Here is a 16,039-nt window from a genome sequence, read left to right as displayed (position 1 = left end):
CTGATGTTCTAGCTAGGTGAAGAATCAGTAGCCTTTATCTTCTGGAGACCATGAATGTCTGTACAGAATTTCATGACAATCCACCCAAAAGTAGTTCAGATATTTCAGTCTGAGTTGCAATCTACAGAGCCACACAGCTAGCATAATGACTGACAGCTTACACTCCACTTTACATTGTGTCAAGGATGACATTTGGAAGAACTCTGCTGGATTTAAGCATCAATCAAGAAAAGTTCCTTTGATTTCTGCCAATTGCAACACCCTGACACAGCATAAAACAAAGCACTAATATGAAACAGTGATTGCTTGTCTTGACAGTGGTGCTCACACATTATATTGGAGGATTACAGTTGATTTGACAATAATAATTTAGGGCTCAAAAATGCTTAATGGAGTTTCTTTGATGTTCTTCTACTTTGCTCAGCCACTCTTTGGCTCATCTGCTCATGCCTCGTATCATAATTTCAACATTCCTTCTCTTCTGAATTCAGCCGCAATGCAACTATTAATGATACACCATCTGTCAGAGGTCAGGAGGGATGCTGTCTTCTGGGCTCTAGAGACCACAATGTGTCGCCCAGAGACTAAAACTATTCCCAGAGGAGACACTGGACCTCTGGCAGGAGAGTTGACTAGATAAACACCTCTACTGCTGACTGTGGGAGACTGAAGGAGACAGCTGAGTCTCTACATTTTAACATTTTGTCTATTTTCTATTATCCTGCACTTTTTCAGGTCATATAGTGGAGATTTTTTTTCCACAATGTTTTGCAAAAGCCTTTTTAAAATATGCTGTAGAAGATTTATTAATGCATAATATTTTACACAAGGACAGATACAAGTGTTTCACCTAAGAGCACAAATTGGGACTGTCATGTTGATGTATGCTGCTTGTATTAACTGGATTGTTTCAGCTTTATAGCTCACACATGCTTATGACTGAGGCTACATTACCTTGAAGGACAAAATGACACACTGCTGAATGTCATTTTTCATATCCTCATATGAAATACACACACACACACATACTATAAAAGTATTTATTTGACAGTCTTGAATGTCATCGTTGACACACAGTGATTCTTGGAGGACAACTGTGTTGTCAATAGGCAAATGTCACTGCAATTAAAGCTTTTAAAGAGGGAATGTAAAGTTCAACCGGGGCTGCATTTTCTTTGGCTTTTGGCAGACTAAAAACCATTTTGCACATTTTGCGATTTTGGCCTTGCATCTGCTCTCTCAGGAAGCACTCTCTATTTCAGATATGAACTTTAAAGTGTATCCGTTATTCCATTAGCAGGTAAGCAGAATGTAAATGGCCAATTTTCCCCTGCATTATTGATAAAGAGTTTGTATTGTGTGCAGGGTCAGTCTAACGGACGACCTGACCACTCCAGCACTTTGCTATTTCTGACCACATGCCAGAAGCATCTCCTAGAGGCCTCCTTCAGCCTTATCTCTGCTGTGTGTGTGTGTGTGTGTGTGTGTGGATGTGTATGTGTTTCAATAAAAGGGGGTCTTCACTCGTTATCAGTTTGTCCGTTACATTCTTGGCTCAAGTGGTTGGACCAACTGCCATGTATGGCTAAAGGAAGAACACTATAGAGCCCACACTATGTTCCACTGACCCATAATGCATCAGGGCTTTATATAAACCCACAACAAAGACCCCTGGACATGAGTGAGAGGTTAATAGCTGTGGGGAACAACTTTTCTGTCTGTATTTTCAGTATTCATACTGAGGAGGCTTAATAGAAATCACATTTGAGACAAGGTCATTTTCTGAGGCTGGGGTGTATTAAGAGTGGGAGTGTGTTTTCAAAGTGTTAGTTAGTGTGAAGTACCACTTTATGTCCTCTGCTATGGCATCGCTGACATCTTCCAGCCGCAGATCCTCCTCATCCTATCGTTCGTCGGCCCGTTACAGCACCTCCAGCTCCTATCGGTCGGAGGGCTCACTGGGTGGGTCGTCGGATTCTCTGGACCCCCTTTTTGAGCCCTTTCTGGACTCAGCAGATGCTTCCAGTCTGTTTGGAGAGGAGGGCCCCGGGGGGCCCAACTGTCTGGCCCCCTTCAGCAGGCACAGTAGATCGTCCTATGGACACACCGGTAAGGAAAACGACCATTCAGTAAGCCCCATCTCCACCAGTTACTGCTGCTACAGCTGTCAAACTTTCTGTTGTTGCATGGCACATGTGCAGTTCATAATAAGGATGACAGATTTACCACTCACAATTCTTAGAAATGTTTGAAACAGACAGATGTAGACTTAAGCAGCTTCTTATTTTTTGCTGCCAATTTTATCAGCCAGCTAGCTTATTACATGTAAGCTAATTGTAGCTCCATGAATTGACTTAAATGAAAATTACTTTCCAGCTGACTTATTTTAAAACATAAATCTTGTAGCAGGGCTGTTACATATTGGCTACATGATTTTGTGCTAAAATATGAAGGCTAAAGCTAATAGAAAAAAAGTCTGCAATCCACACCACCTGATGAACCAGCAGAAATGAAAAAACAGCAGTGCTCTTGTATTGCAGGGTAAAACTAGTTAGTCCTCGTATTTTAAGTATCATAAGGAAACCTGCTTAGTATACTTGTTTGCTTTTTCAAACACTGTGTTTTCTTTTTTAACTTTACAAGAGAAAAGGCTTTATGGATGAAGATGTGTTTGACAACATAATGCTATCTTGAGTAATGTTGGTCGGGGTCGCTGGAGTATAAACTTCCCCAAATCCAATGCAGACTGATAAATGTGATTTATTATTTTTGTTATGCGAATGTGAAAATGTTGCAAAAGAAAGGTCAACTGAGATTCAGCATGCTTCACATGAACAGCTTTCCTTCAGCAATGAGGCTTCAGTGCCTTGCTTGTAGACATCTTGGCACAGTTTTTTAGGCTTAGGGTAGAAATTTCTTCATTCATTACAGTGGTGGGTTGATTAAAAGAATAACACCACAGAGAGGAAAAAGACCTGCGGCTCAGAGGGAGTAATGAGTCAGAGTCATAAGAACGGACGTGCTTTGGCCCTGGACTTTGTCTACTGGGCCATATAAAGAACTAATAGCACAGTGAAAAAAAGTGCAAACATAAAACAAAGCAGCTTCTAAGAACATGATATGAAGTGTTGAAACGGTTCTACTGCTGCACTACCCATCACATTAAAAATGTTATTACCTATGTGACGTCACATGCAGATTAAAGTACAATAAGACTTCCTTTACTGACCCATTTGGAAAATCTAGTACTCATGCACTTTCAGAAAGTAATGAACTTGAGGACTCATGGTAATAGATAACTAGGCAGTATTTGAAAAGAACGACGCTTGATGCTCCAAGTGGATCTCTTTAGTGAAAGATTTTCTCTTTTCAGACTGGTAGTGAAACACATTTACAGCCCAAACAGAAGACCCAGTCTCTCTCATGGCTTTTAATTGCCTTTGATTTCTAGTCTGAATGTAAAATACAAAATAAACAGCTGAGAAATAATGCTCGGCTTGAATATATGGAGCCCCAGTGTCTGTAATATGAAATAAGTAAACAAGACATTATGAAACAAATAATTGTAATAAATTGTAAAATTTATAATTGAACCAATAATTTATGAAGTAATTTATGAAAAGTCACTATTAAATGTTATATTAGATTTTCATCATGATCATGGAAACATTTTGACATCAAAGTGAAGAGCCAGTGTTAATGTCAGTAGCTCAGCAGTGTTTTGATTCTAACTGGAGTAAAAAGGAAGACAGTCTCTGTGTGGTCGCTCTGGACAGCCAGCAGTTAATGAGCCTGTGTGGCTGAGGGAGGATGAAAATGAGAATGATGCAATAACATTTTATGATAATAAGTTGAGTTTTAATTTCAGATATTTCACAGTATCTTGATTCATTTATACAATTTGAGCCTCCATATTCCCAATAGAAATGTATGAAAGTATGTAAATTTGCATTACAGCGTTATAAAAGTGATCTGAATAACAGTTTGAGATCATACTGAGAAGGAAAACATTGAATATATGTGCAGTGTTAAATTGTTTTAAAAATAAAAATGCATTATGAAATCTAAATATATATCCCCAAATTTATTCATATAAAGCTATGCTGTAATTCAAATGTCTCATAGTATTCATTCATACATTTCTATTTAAAAGGTTTCTCTAGATTCACATTATAAATCCTTGTTTTGTGCAAAAATGTACTTAAAAGTAGGATATTATGAGGCTTCCATGGTTAGTTTTTTTTAGTAAAAGATTCCCTCTTTATGTTTTGACAGTGTTTTCCTGTTAAGCCATGATGGAAGGATCATCACAAAAAGAGAGAATAAGGCACTAAAAAGAGTAACATTGAAAGATATTGACTTGATTTGACTAACTTGGATGACTGAAGTCAGTATGGTCAGTATGAACAGGAGGAATGGTCACAGCATCCTTTTGCAGCTCTACATGTTCTTGCAAACCTCCAGCTGTCTTCTCAGCAGACCTCCTGCTTCCTTTAACGTGTTGTTCCTCTGCAGCTCCAGTAGGTGGTGTTGTGCCAGGCCGTCAGTCCAGTGCAGGCGGCGGGGTGCGATGTCTGGGAGACAGCTACTACATATCAACTGACGTCAGCCAGTTTGAACCGCATGACGTTGTGGTGATGGCCTACAACCACCATGTCGTTATTCACGCCGAGAAGGTGTGTGTGTATGTGTGTGTGTATGCATAGGTGTGAGTATAAATTAGTGAAGGTGTGTTTCTGTATTTAGAAAGGTGTGAGGCACAACTACAGTAGCTGTGCATATGTTAACATGCTTCAAGTGTGTTTTCATGTGCACACACACACACGTGAATCAGAGGTTTGAATAAACTTACTCAAGTCTGGTATTTCACACATTAATCTGCAGCATGTTACAGCATCGCCCAACATCTTTAAATTGACCATTTCTATGTAAAATAAATGATCAGTATTATCAATATTTTTTGTCTGTGGAGACAACAACCAAACACTTTAAGCCATTAATATTATACTAATACTGTACTTAATACTGATAATCATAGTCAGAAAAATCTCACCAGATGATCAGATCAGAAAGATTAAAAAAAAAAAACTTCTATTGTACATAATTGTTTTGTTTCTGATTTTTCACTTATTTTTGTATTTCTTGAGAAATAATGGATATTTTTCAGCCATGTCTCCTATAAATTACATTCACATACAACTACATTATATTCCCAATTACATTGCTTTGGCAAGCGTGAGATGCAGGACTCAGAGAGACACAAGCTCACATCCTGAGGTTAGGTTGAGGCAACAAAAGCACTTTGGTTCAGCTTAGTGAAAGATCTTGGTTACACTTAAATGTTAATAAATATGTTGGGTGTTTCAAGTCATTGCAGACTTTTTCTGTAATAAACCAAGACCACAATCTTTCCTTCCTAACCTTACCCAAGAGCTGCCATAACATAACCATAAAAAATGAATAAATGCTTTAGTTTCTACTAGTGGATGTTATATTACAAGATCTGATATTTTGGTGGGAAAAAATACAACCAGGTACGTTGTCTCTGAACATTTCACTCATATGTTCAGTATCAACATTTTTGCAACTTTCCAAATACATTAAGATGTTCTCATTATGTTGAGAGAAAACGTGATTTAACCAGCATTATGTTTTACAATTTAGTTGTATATGAACATAATTTCAAGGAGACAATATTTTGATCTCTTCAGGCCTCAAAAAATTGTTTAAATAAAATAGTCTGAGAAAACTCATTCATTGGTTGAACTCAGGTCATGTCCACACTAAGGCCACATAGTGGTAGACATATTCAGAACCTTTACTTAAGAAAAAGTAGCAATACCACACTTTCAATGCTATGTTACAAGTAAAAGTCTTAAAAGCCTGTAAAAGCAAAAAAAGGTCTTCAGAGAGAACTAGTCAGTATTCATTTCCTCTCCTCCCTTTCCCTGTGTTTTTTCTCTCTCCACCAGCTGAGCAGTGCTGACCCCTCTGCCTCTCTTTTTCACTGGTTCTCACCCTCTCTTCTCACTCTCGCACCTCTCTTGGCCCTCTTGCTATTCTCGCTTTCTCCTCCTGTCCTCCAATGCCATTATTTTTCATCATCTTTTCTTCCGTATGTTTACTCCTCCTCCCACAGATCAATCCGTCCTTCTGCAGCTCCATCTTTAACTGTCTGTCTCTGTCCTCCAGGTTATGGATGATGGAAGCATCAGTGACACATTTACCCATAAGTCCCTGTTTCCAGAGGATATGGACCCCCTTTCTGTGTGTGGGAACCTTAACACTGATGGTATCCTGGTTGTGAGCGTCCGCCGGATCTCCACGCCGGGTGGGCTGGAGCCCCTGGGCGTCCCTACCTATCACAGTGAAACTCACCTTTGACCTCTGACCTCTCATTGTATTTTAGCTCCTGTTGTTTAGGATGTATACGATATTACAGTCTTGTCAGTGTGGCAGATAACAGCATCAAAAATCAGATGTATTAAGTCTGTAAATGAGGATATTAAAAGAGAAAATATCAAAATCCAACAGGCAGATTATTAAAGGGTAGGTTCACCATTTTTCAATTCTGTCTTAAAACAAAACTCAGGTGCACATCTGAACATTTAAAGGGGTTTTGCTTGCTGTAATCATTCCTCCTGTTCATACTGACCACTATGAGATCCCTTCATGATGCACTTAAAAATGTAGTGATGGTGGACAAAATCCACAGTCCTCATTTTGTGGAAAAACGTATTTAAAAGTTTACCTGAAGCATATATGAGGCTTCAGCAATCTGTGTTAATCAACTCAAGTAGATAACTGACAAATGAGTCTTTTTAATACAAAATTCCCTCTTTGTGTTTGGCCTGGACAGTGTTTCTGTGCTCACCTGGTGGAGGCACAGTAACATATAAAGGGAATTTTGAACTAAAAACCCTGGAATTTTGGAAGATATCCATTTGATTTTATTAACAGTCTAATGGAGCCTCATATTAGCTTCAAACAAACTTTGGAATGTAGTTTTACGCAAAATGATGACTGTGGATTTTGTCCACCATCACTTACATTAAAAGTGCATTGAGAATGGATCTTTAATGGTCGGTATGAACAGGACGAATGATTAGAGCAAACCTGTCTGTTCAAATCTGTTTCAATGTTCATATGGACACCTGACTGTAGTTTCAAGACAGACTTGAAAAATTGTGAACATGCCCTTTAAGTTTAATAAGTCATGATATAATGGTAGATAGAAGGGGGAACAGAATTAACTACTTTTTGTGAGTTGATCAGCAACATTATGTTTTTGCTATAAGATACTGCAATTAATGCATGTTAAATTATTAATTAGAATTTAATACTATATATTGTTTTTATTTTTTCTATTTTCACAGTACAATTAATGTTTAAGTTTTAAGCAAAAGACTAATTTTATGTTGTAAATTGTTTCATAGAAATAGAGACTCCAATAAAATATAATTACATTTATGTTTTATGTACATTTTTTTCTTTCCATCACTGATCAGATGGCTTATGACAGTGATTCCCAAAGTTTTTTTAAAACATAAAACCCCTTTATAGGTGGGAAACTAAACACACACATACGCAGCAAATACACACCATTTTCAGCTTGATGCAAAATATGTGACATACGTACATGATCTGACATCAGTAGTAAGTTAAATAATATTGGCCAATCCTAAATCACTCCAAAAGTTTTAGGTTCTATTATATTGAAGTAGTATATTGGCAGTTGGTTAAATGCCTTTCTTTAGTTCTCTAAAAAAGTAGCGTTAGCTTACATTTTCAAGGACAAAAAACACAACATCACATTGATTCAGTTTTTCTTTTACCTCTTTGAATCCCTTGAAATAGTGCAGTTCAGTATAAATGCAGGCTAAAGAGGATGTCTCAAGTGTCTCTTCACCTCTCTTGGCACTATTGCAGCAATCGGCAGTTTTTCCTGCAGATGAAGCATTCAGGTGTGGGACAGCTAGCTTCACCTGACTTCATTTGGTCATCTAAAGTTGTCCTGAGTGCTGAGATGCATCAACTTTTCTTCAAGTTCGTCTTAGAGTGACATTTCCTTCCATCACTGCTCTGACAGTGGTTATTACTGACTGCTGTGCATTTGGAAAGCGTTGTTACATTTCTATGACATGCCAGTGAGCAGACTTGAGCTCACAGTGTGTTTTTCTTCATGAATAAACAGATGGATATTAGCAGCATCAGCTATGACAACAACAACCAAGCGCTTGTCCCCAGTCACTGATAATAATCAAGATAATTGGACTGACACAGGGCTTTAAACAGAGACTAAATGAAATCTCATGCCTGTCACCACTCATCTCCTCTACCTGCATCTGCACACAAACACACACCTTTCAATTACTAAACCTGCAGGGCCCATCATTTGCTAAGCCACAGGTTCAGGTTTATTACTGTAAGACCATATCAACATGGTACAGATGGAGAACAAACATATACAATATAATGACAAGACAGTAGCACCAGGTATGAATGAAGTCCCACATTATTACTTGAACAAAGGTTCTTTGAGAGGGCCATTAATTTAGATGTAACTCTTATTCATTGATTTTTTTTCGGCCATTTAGGGGCAGAAGAACAAGGTGAAAACATGATATTGACACATTATCGCCTTATAATGTTGTGATGGCAAATGTATAAGCAAACTGTGTTAGCTAATGTTACATTTTGAATGATGTTTCTGGCCAGTGTTGACTCTCAACCAGCTCCTGAGGAATATTTAGCTCTTTAGCAGCGAAATGTTCCAATATTGTTCTTCATATAGTCGCTAACTTTGTCAGTCTGGCCTTTGGTGCTGGGCAGGTAGCGTACAGAGGGTTTATTAGAGCTTTTTTGCTGAAAACTGAAACTGGAAACAAGGATAATGAGAGTCGAGTTGCTGGCTGAAAAACCAAAACAATGAGCTAAAAGAGGCTAAATAACTGCAGATTTGGGATGATAATTCTCTGTGGATTTGTCACTATAAGTGACACATTACATAAAATAATTTGATCTATTGTTTATATAAAATATTGATTAGTGAAGCTTTAAATATAGATAGCCTAAATAGTATTTTAGTGTGCATTTGTTACTATTCCTCATGTTCATACAAAACACATTATGCTGTTTCAATACAAAGGCTACAGACCTTCTGATTCCTATCCAATCCTTCCTCTTAAATTTAGAAATAATTGAGGAAAACGAGAACCAGGTTCTAAAAAAAAGTTATTTTTGTTTTATGCTAAACTAGCTTTGCTTTGTTAACGCTAATGCTAATTCATTCTTAACCCTGAAACCATTCGCCCAAACTCCTAAATGATACTACTACTGTACTAGCAGTTCTATTGTAAACCTATAGGTTTAACCCATTATATCCACCTGTAAGACAGCAGACTGACAGACAGAAAAGGTACAGAGGCAGCTGTACTTTGGAGTACTTCTGACATTTTTCTATTCTTGTTAAGAGATATGGCACTGATGAAGACAGACACACAGAGCAGAGTGCAGTTGTCTCCAGAGGCCTGTCTGCACTTCTTACCAGCGATTACATCAATCAGTCTCAAAGTACGACAAGCACTTCCTACACTGTAGCAGTTACTGGGAGGCAGGGAGACTTTCTCGAGACACCTTTACTTAATATTCATCAGAACAAGGGCTGTGTCAGCACGGACAGATGGCGCTCTGCTCAACAGGGCTCAGTGCTGCTCAAGTGCCCAATACAGATGAGCGACTGCAGCGGAGTTTAATGAGAGGAGGTACTACACAGAGAGGAAAACATCAGAGTTTTGTCTTTTTGTTTGAACTCAGTCTCGTTATATGCAAGAACACACTCAGATAGGCACACAGTCACGCAAACGTGTTGATAACCCAGTTGTGTAACAGGATATCAAGGTGGTGGTGTTACATGTCTATTGTTATAAAGTCGCAGTCAGATTAGAGTGGATTACAGATTATATGGGAGGTATGAAAAATAAAAGAAGCTTAAAATGTGTTAAATTATATCTGCAACACACATGCTCACACACAAAGGCAACTTTCTCTGTCTCTCAAGAGAAGGTCTCCCGCTCCCACCTGGAACTCACCGAGGGACAGACCTGCAGCCTACTTAACGAATGAACTCATTTAGCTAATTAAGCTTTTACCATTGCACTCTCCCCCTATTACAGTCCAGATGCTCTCCTCTCATTCACAGACAGCAAAACAACAGAATGAAGGTGTGTGTATGTGTGTGTGTGCATAATGTGAATGAGGAAGCACCAGAAGGAGGGGACAGTCACACATGCAATCACAAAATTGAAACTGTGAAAAAGGTGCATGGTTGTAGTTAATTACTGAACTGTTGCGATAAACACTCCCAATGAGAAACTATAGCAACACTGTTTTAGTTCACTTACATGCTGTTGTGATGCTGAATTGCTGCAATCTACTAGATAAAATATTTTTGGCTTTTTCAGGTTTACAGCACTTTGACAGTTGTATCAAACATTAGAGAGTCACATGAAGGCCTCATATTGACCTGCTAAACCCAACACCTCAACAGAGACTGTCCATCCAATTATAGCTGAGCAAATGCAACTAAGCATGGCAGTCATGTCAAGCTTTGGATGCCAAAACTGTCTTCTTCTCCTGAGTTTGGACGGTGTTGTCTTTTTTAGCTTTACAAAAACAGTGAAAAAAAACAGCAAAAGTGTAAGGAATTAATTAAACAGTGCGTTTGTCTGCTCTAACATGAGCTGCTAACTTTAGCATGTCCAGCTAATACTAGCATATTATTACCAGTAACCTAGTGTAATTTTCAAATCAAAGAGAGCTCTGTTCTGCTCTTTACTTGGTTTGGGGAAGTTTAGACTCCAGCAACTAGCAACTAGCAATCTTGCTGTTCATACAGCTGTTGATACATTTGAGACAATAGTTAATGGTTAAAACATTTTTTACACTATTCATTTTTTGTGTACAAAACAACCTACATGTATACCTCATCCACCCTTCAACCAATAATATCCAAATGTATTCGGTGCCCTTTTTTTGCTGCAGCTTCTGTTGAAAGTTGATGAGATAGGTGCATTTTCACAGTGAACAGCGTAGTGCAAAGAAACAAGCTTTGACAAAAAATGTCTTCTCTGATAGCAACAATTATATCATTAAATGCTTTATAGTAAGTAGGACTGGGACATATCAAACTTTAGGGTATGTATATGGATACTGCAGTATAGAGCATTGAGGAACCTTCCAGTCAAAAGCAGGGTTGGAAACAAATATTATATATAAAGCCTTTGACTCTCTAAGCTATAAAAAAATTTAGGACAAAATGAACTAACTTGAACATTATTGTGGCATTATTGTGTGTGCTTTCCCATTGGGAGTATCAGTGGAAGACAAAAACAACACTCCAGGTGCTTTCCAGCTGTTGCCGAGGGGAGAGAAGAGGACAGACAGGAAAGAAACACAGCTGCAGAGTAACAGATGTCCTGGGAGACAGAAACCACAAAATGATTGCGAGACAATAAGTCGTCTTCAGCAAAATACTTGTTTGTTAAAATCTCATTTATTCATCCCTGATATACAAAACAAAGTTTAATTTTTCTGTGTGAAAAATAGCTCTGGATTTTGTTCAGCTCTGTCTGGTTTGGCCCTCAGGGTTCGTCGTAGTGGAGGCCCTCCAGTATGTACAATGTACAGTCCTTAAGAGCCCTAAGGAGCGGATAAAAGATAACCCTCAGTAACTGATGTGAGGAGGTGGTCTTATCAAAGCCCCTCAGACTAAAGGAGAAGACAGAGGGGAGCATGATAAAACAGACTCAGCATCAGTGCTTTGGGGGGAGCTTGTATAAGAGAGCCAGCTACCATTTATGTAGCAGGATTCACCAGAGAGCCTTTTAAGACCAGACGGGGAAGGTTTCCCAAAGCCAAGGTTTCAAAATCTAAACCACACCTTAAGGTGCAAACAGTGTCTTAAATATTTTAATGCTGATTTTAGTGAGATTCTGACAGCGTTTATTGAGGCTTCTGGGAAATCTTCCCCCTTCAATCGTCAATCAAACATCACTTTATCACACAAAAGCTCCCGTGTGAGCGTCAGTTCTCCTCATATACATACATCTTTTTACACTTTTCAGGTTTCTTTACAAAAATAAGGTTATCTTGCATTCATGTCATCAATTAAAACTGGGTTACAAAGTGAGATGAACAACTGTTATTGCACAAATTGATTACCTACAAGGAGATCATCCATAAAAAGAATGAAAAAAAAAAATTACAACTTCTACTTTGATTAATACAGACTAATAAATATGCGTCTACCTTGGTCTATATCTGTCTGGTAGCAAATGAGATGAAAAACTCTGAAATGTCCGCGGAGGGGAAGGCTCTGGCAGAAGGCAGAATAATGAAAATCAATGAAAAGCACAAACAAATGAACAAAACCAAATCACACGAGTGGATCTCGGTCAGTCCCCGGGGCGAGCAGATTGGAGGGAGGGGGACGATGACGACAGGTTGCCATGGTGATAATTGCACACCGCGCTGACACATCATCCACCTCGCTTACATATTTGTCTCTGAGTGTGTATGTGGAAAGTGCCTCATCTACATGCATATGACTAGAAAACCACATCCGAACATTTGGATGTCGATTGCTTATTCCAGCTGACAAAGAAGAGGAGTCGATGCAGGCACTTGTAGAATGACCATGTCACCAACAGACCACATGCTGGTCCCTTCAACATTAACTTCCCTTGGCTTTACAAATACATTTTTTTCCTATTAGGCAGCCAGTGCCAGGCTTCACCGCATTAGTGTTATTTATAATGCACAATGTCTGAGTTTCGACATGGTTGAAATGTTTCAGACAGCATGTCAAAAGATAAAAAACATAAAAGGCAGCACAAAAATCAGTAATCAATCATCAATAATGAAAAAAAGACAAATATAAAACAAGCCCCTAAATCTCTTAGAGAATAGTCAACAATTAAGGATTGATTAAGACATTAAATTATGATTTTATATTACAGCCATGATGTTAAATATATTAATCTGTGAGTATAACTTTGCTAACCCAAAAGACGCCACCCCCAGTCCAAAATTAGGCCATGAATAAAGCTCATTGCATGAATGAAAGATGCCAATCAAAGTGGAATCTCAATCTACTTTAAGTACAAAAGAAGAGACAGAAAAGATACACATAACATACAGACAGAAGATGTTGAATATACTAAAATGCAACATCATTCACTCGTCCCATATTAGTTTTTGTCAAGCGTTTTGTTTTTGGTACATTTCGATCGTAAAAAACTAATCCCACATGCACTCCCTACTGCAAAGCCATGCTGTTAACTGTGTGTGTGTGTGTGTGTTTTACTTTCAGCGGCAACTAGCGAGACAAGACACCAAAAATAAAATCCATGCAACGCATCGAATGTGGAAACGACAATGGAGTTGTGCGTATTTAAGGCATTCAAACAGTAGAGCAATTCTGTGGATGGTAGTGGGCATCCTTTCCAAAAAAACAACATAAAAACTAAAAAAGGAGTGTGTTTTAAAGTTGGGATAAACGACATTCAGCCCCACTAGATGTCAGATAACAACGATTCCCTATGTCAAGATATAGTGGAGTAATGAGAGTGAAGTCACTCCCTCTATGTGTGTTGTAATCCAAGATTCTCTTTTCTTTGTTTTGAAAGCCGGTCTGGCCGCGCGTGCATGTTTGTGCATGTGAACGTGCATGTTAGTGCATGTGAGTCCCTCCGCGTCCTCCGCGTCCATTTCCAACATGGCAGCCGCATCACAAACATCACAAAGATCCATATTTGACAATTTGACAGTTTGATCTGAGTTTCGTGAGCTGTCTCTTCAGGGGCTGCTTTCTTTTTTCCCCCACCAACTTTATTGAGAAAACAACGCGCATGTTTGTTTTGGTCTGAGATGCTGGTGCTAGTGCAAGTGGGGCCGAATGTCATATATTGCACCTTTAAAGGATGTATTTCGGGCGAGTAGCCCACACAAGTGTAAAAAGGAAGCCGAAGAGAAATGGAGGGATGGAGGAGAGGGAAAACAAATCAATGTTTTTCTGTCGATGAGTGAAGAGCACACCGACAAGCTTCAAGCATTATGGCAGATATGAATTATTAAATACACAGTACTTATATGTTATCTGTCATGTCAGACTGATTGCTGACTCAGAAACCATGCTGTCATTAAAACTTTAATGGCTCGAGTTCAAGTTTAAATCAGTCAACCACACTGGGTAGTAGCAGGAGCAAATATTTAGTGGTAATTTGGATTTATAGTGGTAAACCAGCTGATTTTGAAATAGTTGCACTTCATCTTGGACTACTAACTAATAGTCACTTATGGATTTTTACACCTGTTCAGTTCACTCAGGCTCTTCGTCCGCATTAATCAAGCTGATACTGCTCACATTCTGTCATCTAGTGCTGTGTATGTTGAGACCAGTGTCTGCCTCAGCCTTGGACCGTTACATCATATAGCTGGTGGTGGTGGTGGGGGGGCTACTGTGTCTCTGATAGTAATGGAGGTTAGCTAACATGGCGATCAAAGGCAGATTGATGAGAGGGCCCAGAGCAGCTGGTTAGGTAATGATGTCTTCATTCTTTCAGCTATCCATTTACTCCCCGTTCTTCCTCCCTCCCTCACTTCCTGCCCTCTCCATCCGCCCAACCTTCTCTGGAACGGTTATTAAGAGCTATATTTAGATAAGCAGAAAACCTCGACTCTCGGAGCGCATCACCGCCATCGTTGTGTGTGTTTCTATGTGTCTCCTGTGTATGTAAGGCTCTAGCTACCGTATGAAAGGAGTGTACATTATGAAAAGGGCTACAGGTACTTACGCCGCTGCCAACAGGCATGTCTGGTTGCATAGTCTGTACTCTCAACCTGACCATTAAGACTCGCAGTGATGAGATGAGAATACCAAGAAAAAGAGAGAGAAATGGAAACATGAGAATACAGAAAACTAAGGCATCTGTCCCCATGTGAGTCCAATTCTTGTCAAAGGGACAAACTGTAGTGAAATTTACAAAGAAATGGCGCCATAGCAAATTCCAGTTAAACCCAGACAACTTGATCAGTCGGCAATAAAATTATTCAAGCAGGAAATCAAAGACTGAAATGTGTTTAAAAGGCGATAAAAAAAATAGTCGTTTGCTACCTCCCTCTTCCAAATACATGCACACTCATCATTTTCTCATTTCATACACTCACACTTGTAGCACACGCATACATTATTCTTCCTTGTCGTCAATGCTGAATTTCTCTACTCAAGTGGAAGACTCATTCAAAAGATAACTTTTGTAGGTCCTGTCGGTTCAAACTTTAACTCTAAAGATACACGAGCTAAACAAAGTCTTCTAAAAAAAAAAAAAATCCCTTTTTTTAAGATTTCAACCCAGTCCCTTGATTACCATGTTGACCATTGACTATATGTCTTTTTTTTCTCCTCCCCCCCAAATCCACATTCTCTCTGCTGTGGGTTCCCGAGGGTAAATGGAGAGCAGGGCACAGGTTGAGTTGTGTTCCGCTCCCCCGTGGAGTGTCTGGCTTTGTCAGTGCGAGGCTCCTACAGAAAGCACTGGGTGGTCCGTCAAGTGAAGGAGTGCTGGAGGTGGAGAGGAGGAGATGAGGAGAGAGATGAGGAGTTGTGAGGAGGCTGGCGTAGCAGTAGAACTCTTTCCAGAATTAAATATTGATCCTAAGCCCTGAGGATTTTTGCATGTTTGTGGCTTTGGGGGATTCAAGACCTCAATGCCTCCTCCTCCTTTTCTTCCTCCACCTGCCCTACTCCCTCCTCCCCCTCCTCCTCCTCCTCTACTTTCCCTCACTGGGACTTCTCGTCGGACTCGGAGGGGGTGTGTTCGCGGGGCAGCGACATGCTCTTGTGGCGGTCCCACAGCTTGTGGAGCTCAGTGACCTCGTTCTCGCTGCTGCTGGTGCCGCTGTCCCGGAAGCTGGCCAGAGGAGGACGCACCTTCACACCCTTCACTGTCACAGAACCCTCGATGGCCTTGCGAAGCTG

At 39.5% G+C, this 16,039-nt stretch overlaps 2 protein-coding genes across 5 annotated transcripts in view; one reads left to right on the top strand and one right to left on the bottom strand.

The window, feature by feature from the left end:
• Positions 1 to 1,524: 1,524 nt before the first annotated feature.
• LOC121899363 (heat shock protein beta-7-like) lies at positions 1,525 to 6,389 on the top strand. The gene is made up of 3 exons (XM_042415126.1): positions 1,525 to 2,109; positions 4,516 to 4,676; positions 6,193 to 6,389. The coding sequence occupies exons 1-3, from the start codon at positions 1,851 to 1,853 to the stop codon at positions 6,382 to 6,384; spliced, it is 612 nt and encodes a 203-aa protein (XP_042271060.1). The 5' UTR covers positions 1,525 to 1,850; the 3' UTR covers positions 6,385 to 6,389.
• A 5,146-nt stretch (positions 6,390 to 11,535) lies between these two features.
• The window catches only part of LOC121898897 (chloride channel protein 2-like), a 163,019-nt gene continuing 158,515 nt past the window's right edge, over positions 11,536 to 16,039 (bottom strand). For all 4 annotated transcript variants that reach the window (XM_042414406.1, XM_042414402.1, XM_042414403.1 and 1 more), the window contains one exon: positions 11,536 to 16,036. In XM_042414406.1, the coding sequence (XP_042270340.1) occupies positions 15,842 to 16,036 (195 nt within the window). In that variant the 3' untranslated portion in view covers positions 11,536 to 15,841. The remainder of the gene's footprint in view (positions 16,037 to 16,039) is intronic.

The sequence above is a fragment of the Thunnus maccoyii genome, chromosome 6 (genome assembly GCF_910596095.1).
Source record: "Thunnus maccoyii chromosome 6, fThuMac1.1, whole genome shotgun sequence".
In the NCBI taxonomy this organism is placed as follows: domain Eukaryota; kingdom Metazoa; phylum Chordata; class Actinopteri; order Scombriformes; family Scombridae; genus Thunnus; species Thunnus maccoyii.
The sequence above is the reverse complement of the archived record's forward strand: the minus strand, read 5'-3'. Positions and strand labels throughout refer to the sequence as shown.

What these genes read in the sequence shown, in the direction of transcription:
- LOC121899363 (XM_042415126.1), top strand. Translation starts at nt 1,851, where the DNA reads ATGTCCTCTGCTATGGCATCGCTGACATCTTCCAGCCGCAGATCCTCC. An exon ending in ATCGTCCTATGGACACACCG is followed by an intron (nt 2,110 to 4,515) that starts GTAAGGAAAACG and finishes GTTCCTCTGCAG; the next exon opens with CTCCAGTAGGTGGTGTTGTG. An exon ending in TCGTTATTCACGCCGAGAAG is followed by an intron (nt 4,677 to 6,192) that starts GTGTGTGTGTAT and finishes TCTGTCCTCCAG; the next exon opens with GTTATGGATGATGGAAGCAT.